General features: G+C 43.9%; 1 protein-coding gene across 1 annotated transcript in view; it reads right to left on the bottom strand.

The window, feature by feature from the left end:
- Positions 1-6,039, bottom strand: part of LOC308382859 (nesprin-2-like) — a gene marked incomplete at its 3' end in the record, with an annotated part of 20,278 nt that extends 14,239 nt beyond the window's left edge. Inside the window, exons 1-6 of the mRNA XM_080860380.1 lie at positions 5,885-6,039; positions 5,302-5,363; positions 4,015-4,110; positions 3,729-3,806; positions 2,693-2,785; positions 637-848 (exon numbers count right to left, since the gene is read on the bottom strand). Coding sequence (XP_080716506.1) covers positions 637-848; positions 2,693-2,785; positions 3,729-3,806; positions 4,015-4,110; positions 5,302-5,363; positions 5,885-5,939 — 596 coding nt within the window. The 5' untranslated portion in view covers positions 5,940-6,039. The remainder of the gene's footprint in view (positions 1-636; positions 849-2,692; positions 2,786-3,728; positions 3,807-4,014; positions 4,111-5,301; positions 5,364-5,884) is intronic.
- Between the last annotated feature and the right edge of the window lie 1,461 nt (positions 6,040-7,500).

Genomic DNA, 7,500 nt, shown 5'->3' with positions numbered 1-7,500 from the left:
GAGGGAGTAGAGTACTGAGTTTCAAAGGAATGAAAGACAGAATGTATGAAATAATAAATGACTGAGTGTTTTAATAAATTCATTCATGTCTCAGTAAAATTATGAATGAATGAATGAATGAATGAATAATTGACTGACTGACTGACTGATTGAATGAATGAATGAATGAATGAATGAATGAATGACTGGATGAATGAATGAATGAATGAATGAATGCCTGACTGGATGAATGAATGAATGAATGAATGAATGAATGAATGGATGAATGAATGAATGAATGACTGACTGGATGAATGAATGAATGACTGACTAGATGAATGAATGAATGAATGAATGAATGAATGAATGAATGAATGAATGACTGACAGAATGAATGGATGGATGGATTAATGACTGACTGGATGAATGAATGAATGAATGAATGAATGAATGAATGAATGAATGAATGACTGGATGAATGACTGACTGGATGAATGAATGAATGAACGACTGACTGACTGACTGACTGACTGACTGACAGAATGAATGGATGAATGAATGAATGGATGGATGGATGGATGAATGACTGACTGGATGAAAGAATGAATGAATGAATGAATGAATGAATGAATGAATGGATGAACTGAGCGGACTAACTTGTGGCACTGGTCCCTGACCCACAGAAGCAGGGCCTTCTTGGCCGAGAGGCGGAAGCGGGCGTGGAGCGGGGAGCTTCTGCCTCGGGGAACTGGGCTGCCCCCCAGGACGGGGCTGCTGCAGGTGGAGCTGGGGAGGGAGTCCAGGCTGGCCAGGGACTCCAGGGAGGACTGCCTGGAGCCGAACGACAGGGTGCTGGCCAGCTCCTCAATCTGGGGCAGGACACACAGACTTATTAGACCATATACGTATGTTACATCTGGCTAGCTCCTCCATCTTGGGCAGGACACACAGACTTATTAGACCATATTAGTATGTTACATCTGGCTAGCTCCTCCATCTTGGGCAGGACACACAGACTTATTAGACCCTTTAAGTATGTTACATCTGGCTAGCTCCTCCATCTTGGGCAGGACACACAGACTTATTAGACCATATTAGTATGTTACATCTGGCTAGCTCCTCCATCTTGGGGCAGGACACACAGACTTATTAGACCATATTAGTATGTTACATCTGGCTAGCTCCTCCAACTTGGGGCAGGACACACAGACTTATTATTAGACCATATTAGTATGTTACATCTGGCTAGCTCCTCCATCTTGGGCAGGACACACAGACTTATTAGACCATATTAGTATGTTACATCTGGCTAGCTCCTCCATCTTGGGCAGGACACACAGACTTATTAGACCCTTTAAGTATGTTACATCTGGCTAGCTCCTCCATCTTGGGGCAGGACACACAGACTTATTAGACCATATTAGTATGTTACATCTGGCTAGCTCCTCCCTCTTGGGGCAGGACACACAGACTTATTATTAGACCATATTAGTATGTTACATCTGGCTAGCTCCTCCATCTTGGGGCAGGACACACAGACTTATTAGACCATATTAGTATGTTACATCTGGCTAGCTCCTCCATCTTGGGGCAGGACACACAGACTTATTAGACCATATTAGTATGTTACATCTGGCTAGCTCCTCCATCTTGGGGCAGGACACACAGACTTATTAGACCATATTAGTATGCTACATCTGGCTAGCAACTCCAACCGCTCTGCCCTTCCCGAAAGCTCTGTTGAGATATCCACTGAGGTAATGAAGCTGGAGACTCTAAGAGAGTGATGGTTTCTCCATCGTTTAACAAATAGGACACGCATGCCTGGAGCAGGACACAGAGACCCACTACATTAACATGTTACATCTAAATGATTCAAGCACAAAGGATCTTACTTCACGTATTTAATCAATATTTCAATAGTCTCGTATTAGATATATTGCATAATACTTAACATTGTTATAACTGCCTTGTGATACTCGTTATACTTACTAAATTACTCTCATTCATTGTCATACTGACCCTGGAGATTAACATAACTTCTTTTTCATTTTGCCAAATGTCAAATGTAGGTCAGAATCAGACAAAGGGAGACAGAGACAAAGACAGTCCGAGAAAAAAAGAGGACGAGAAACTGCATTAAAGTGACATTGTTGTGGCTTTCACGGCATTGTTGCTATTGTACTGTCACTTCTCCTGGGTGAATAGACACACATTTTCCCAGAGAATCATCTACCGACAGCCTAAGGGAAGCATCATGTCAGTCAACTCAGAAACTACTAGAAGCTGATACAGGACACGATAAAACTCACACAAGAACAAATGTCTCCCCCTACAGCATGTCTCTGACTCCATTGAGCTGCCTAATGCCATTCCAACCAGTTTGCCAAGCTCATCTATCTCCTATTATGTGTGCTATACAATGTAATTGGTTAAGATTTTCCATAGATCTGACTAAAAGTGGATCTTAACCCCGCAAACAGGGGGAGAGAGACAGAGAGGGAGAGAGAGACGGAGAAGAAAGAGAGGGAGAGAGAGAGGGAGAAGAAAGAGAGAGGGAGAGATGGAGGGAGAGAGAGAGAGAGAAGAAAGAGAGAGGGAGAGAGAGAGGGAGAGAGAGGAATGGAAAGAGGAAGGGAGAGAGAGGAAGGGACGTCCCCAACACAAACGACACAGCCGACGGATCCACGGAGCCCAGCATGGAGCGACTCACATGGCAGTGCAGGATGATGGTCCAGATGAGGCCGAGCACAATGGAGGGTCTGCCCTCGATGAGGTCAGGGATGTTGATGTTCACCAGCTTGACCTGGGTGAGTGGGGAATCTCAGTGTGAATAAAAACATTTTACATATACAGTATGAAAGTGAAAAAAGTGAAAGTCCTCTCTATGGCAGAGGTGGTGTAGACACACACACTCTGAAATCCACCTCTGCATCTAACCCATCCAGGGAAGTGACACATACACAGTGAAGTGAGGTTACACACTAACCCGGAGCAGTGAGCTGCCTTTGGCGGCGCCCGGGGAGCAGTGATCGGGGTTAGGTGCCTTGCTCAAGGGCACTTCAGCCATGGATGTGGGCATGGGAGAGCAGTGGTCTACCACTTCCCCCGCCCACATTTTTCTTACTGGTCGGGGATTAAACCAGCCAACCTACGGTTTCCAGCCAACCCTAACCAGTAGGCCACGGCTGCCCAACCAAGAGAGAGAGTCATACCAATTCGTTTTTTTCCTGACCCAGCATAGAGGTAAACCTTACAACACAAGGTTACTTTGACACAAAATCACAACAATATCAAAATCATATTTGGTATACCGGAACCACACCAATAACCAAAATCATATTTGGTATACCGGAACCACACCAATAACCAAAATCATATTTGGTATACCGGAACCACACCAATAACCAAAATCATATTTGGTATACCGGAACCACACCAATAACCAAAATCATATTTGGTATACCGGAACCACACCAATAACCAAAATCATATTTGGTATACCGGAACCACACCAATAACCAAAATCATATTTGGTATACCGGAACCACACCAATAACCAAAATCATATTTGGTATGCCGGAACCACACCAATATATATACCTGAACCACAACAAAACCACATTTGGTATACCAAACTCATACGGTTTGTTTCAGACTGTTGAACACAGAAGTGAACACTAACATGTTTCTTACTCTGAACACAGGTAAACAATAACATGTCAGACTGCTTTAAGAGAGTATCATACCGATTTACTCCTCAAGAAGTTCAAAGCCGTCTCGATGTTGCCCCTGTGTTGGAACACACCATGGCCCCTTTCTCGCCTCTGTGGAGAAATACAAATAAATGAAATATATAAATATATAATTTAGCTGAAGGCAAAGTACAAACACTAGGAGAACATGGACTGATAGTGATAGAGAGAAGCATTCTGCATTTGGATATTGTGATGGAAGAAGTAGCTTTAGTTTGTAGGCAATATAATATGGGCCTTTATGGACCGCATTAGGTTCTGGTCCAAAGTTCTGCCTCACCATGCTCTGGCCGCTCATCACCTCCAGGAGGTCCAGGAGTCGCATCCCGTCCTGCAGGTCCGTAAACAGGTCCAGGACCACGGAGGGAGGTTTCCTCTGGTTACCATAGGGACCAAACAAAACAATCAGGCAGAAAATACAGCACATGCAGGGAGTGTAAACCTCTAGCACAGTCAAGTACAAACATGTTTATACAGTATATTCATACTGTTTGGACAATATAGTGTAGACATCAAGAAACCTGAGACGTCAAATGTGAAGTGGGCTGAGAGGTCAAATGTGAAGTGCTCTTCACAGACACTGAACCCCCATTTCTTCTCCATTATTGGTTAAATGCAACATGTCATTTACATACTATTACAGACTATTCATATAGAGCATTTGGCATTAAATCTGTATTTCTCTCGTGTTCATCTGAATGCATATCTCTCATTGCCCGTGGGAAGCCATTCAAATCTTCACGCAGTACAACCCCCACGTGCTAATGGCCACCTCTCCCCCCTCATCAGCACCATCACCCTAACCCTAGAGATGAAACACCTTGAGATCTACGCAGGTTAACACAGGGATTTGGAAGCCGGCTGATTTGAAAGGGGCGCAGATGGAGGTGGAAGGGCACTGGGGGCTCAGGTTGCACCCCCGACCGAGTGTTCCTCTCTCCCTGGGAACTATAAATACCCCCGGCTGCCTCGGTCATACCCACTAGGGCACGGTGCCAGGGGGGGTAAAAGGACTGTGGCTCAGGACTGGGCAGTGAGTCAGCTCCTCAGCGCCTCAGACGCTGCATCAGGACAGGTTTGCTTTATGTGACAGAGAGACGCTAACGGGAGGGGATTTCCGAGTGGGTGCGATAACATATTGCGACGTGATACTATAAGCAAGTGTAAGGGACCGGAATATGGGGAGGTGAATAGTGTTTATCGCCTCTTAACTGGTTGTGACAGATGACTGGCAACATAACGTATATTCAAAGACATTTTTTGACAACTTGAATTTGCATAAAGATATGACCAATCGAAAGCCATACAAATACTACATTTATGGATATTTGCTTACGTTATGCAACACGAAACACAACAAACATCAACACTACATCACTGACCTTTCACCTTCTATAATGCCTCTATCCCTCTCTCTCTCTTTCTCTTTCTCTTTCTCTCATTCACCTGACTTCTATACTATGATGTAAGCAGTGAGGGCCAATGTTGTTCATGTACGACACCGCTTCTGTACATAATTATCCATGGGCAGCTGTGATGGGGAGTTGCGTCTCTGTTTGAAACATACCTTGGAAAGCTGGGCATTGATCCAGTTGGTGAAGGTCCTCTTTTGAATCTGTTCCTGTTCCACTGCAAGAGACATAAGGGGACAGGTTCACGTGCAGCCTGATCTGTTGTCAGGATAGATCGATAAACCAAAAAGCAAATGACTGCTGACTTGTTCCTTAAAAAGCAGAACTAGGCATTTAGCTGGATGAAATGGAGTGTCAGTGATACAATTATGATTTTAGTGATTACAGTTGTGATCCTGCCAATGACCAGCCTTGAATTCAGTTCAAGTCCTTTTATCAGTGTTCCATTCTCACAAAATGTGGGTCACGAAATCCAATGTTCTGCCACTCATAACTATATTTACTGAGTGTCCCTCACCAAAGAGAGATCGTCCATGACAACCCAGATTTCATAACTATATTTACTGAGTGTCCCTCACCAAGGAGAGATCGTCCATGGCAACCCAGATTGCATAACTATATTTACTGAGTGTCCCTCACCAAAGAGAGATCGTCCATGACAACCCAGATTTCATAACTATATTTACTGAGTGTCCCTCACCAAAGAGAGATCGTCCATGGCAACCCAGATCAGCTTACCCGTGTCCGTGCATCGGGAGCTCCCCGTTCTGAGGGAGGCTTTTTGAAACTCCATATTGTTTATGTGCCTCCCTGCCCTGAACAAAACACTTCAAATATCTCCCTAGTTGTCCCTCCACTAGGTAGCCCTTGTATCTCCACTCCAACAGATGTCCTGTCCACTGTCCACTGTCCACTGTCCACTGACTGTCCACTGTCTGTCCACTGCTTGTCCACTCGGGGGACGCTGGTGAGCTCAGTGTCAGTGTGAGCTTCATCTGAGACTCTTCTGCTATTAAAAGAGGAGTGGGTGTGTGGGTGCTGGCTCCAGCAGGGAGATCATTGCACGCCCTGGAGCTCCAGATGCAGGGACGTGCACAGGAGTGTGCTAAGGTTGCTTGGGCAACTGCCCGTTTGCCCCTCCGAAGGAAATAAGGTGCCCCTCCTAAGGAAATATTTTATAATAATAAAATTTGCGATTACATGGCGGGGGCGTGGCAGTCGCGTTAAGTGACCGTTTAAAATGATAATGGCTCCAGCAGGCAGCTCATTGCACGCCCTGGAGCTCCAGTAATCAGCGCGGCCAAACACACACACAGGTGTCACTTAGGTGCACGCAGGCAAGGCATCAGGTGTCTGCATGTGCAGTGTGTGACTACCGTTGTAAGTGCCCTGTACTCAACTTGTTATTAGTGGTTATTTTAATTATTCACCCTCACTATTAATTGTTTCTTTCTTACTGTTTTTCTATGCCTAAGTCTACTATTCTTTTTCACAGGGTTGTATTACCAAGTTGAATTCTTGTGTATGTTCTACATATGGATAATAAAGTCATTTTGATTTTCCTTCTGGTAATGTAGGATATATATGGTAGGATTCTGCACTCTGCTTACAAAAGTGGTGATTGGGGAAAGAGGCCCATAAGGTAGTAGAGCTGGAAGTACTTTTTGCCAAGTGGCAGAAGTCTTGTCCATTGGGTCATGGAAAAAGTGACGTTATGGCATAAAGACATTCAGTACGGTTCACGTCAAAGACTGTAATGTCTTTCATTGTGAAAGCGAATGGGCTGACGTTTTGCTTTTCTGAAGTCCAAACAACCACAGGTTTGGATATGGGAGTCTTCAACATCATCATCATCATCATCATCATCATCATAAAGCTGTCAGGCAGACCATCATGAGGTTAACTTACAAGCCCTCTAATTTCAAGTTGATGTTATGGTTCAAGAGCGACATAAATACTTCAACAGGTAGTGACTCATTTGTCACTATATTAATTCTCTGCACCAAAAAATCCACACGCCAATGTTTGGTTAAGTTTGCAAAAGCAGCACATTTTTTTCACAAAGGAAAATAGCCATAAAGTTTTAACATTTCCAATATGTTTAATGATGATCATTCATCCATTCATCCATTCTGTCTTTCAGGAGTAACGCCTCTGGCTCTGTAAAGTTCATTCATTCATTCATTCATTCATGCATTCATTCATTCATTCATTCATTCATTCATTCATTAATTCATTCATGGATTCTTTCGTTTAGTGGTGAGGCCTCGTGCTCTGTTAAGTTTATTCATTCATTCAGTCATTCATTCATGTATTCTTTCATTCAGGGCTGATGCTTAAAGTTCATCCATTCA

This window comes from Sprattus sprattus, assembly GCF_963457725.1.
Source record: "Sprattus sprattus genome assembly, chromosome: 2".
In the NCBI taxonomy this organism is placed as follows: Eukaryota; Metazoa; Chordata; class Actinopteri; order Clupeiformes; family Clupeidae; genus Sprattus; species Sprattus sprattus.
Note: the sequence above shows the minus strand (reverse complement) of the source record. Positions and strands in the feature narration are given on the sequence as shown.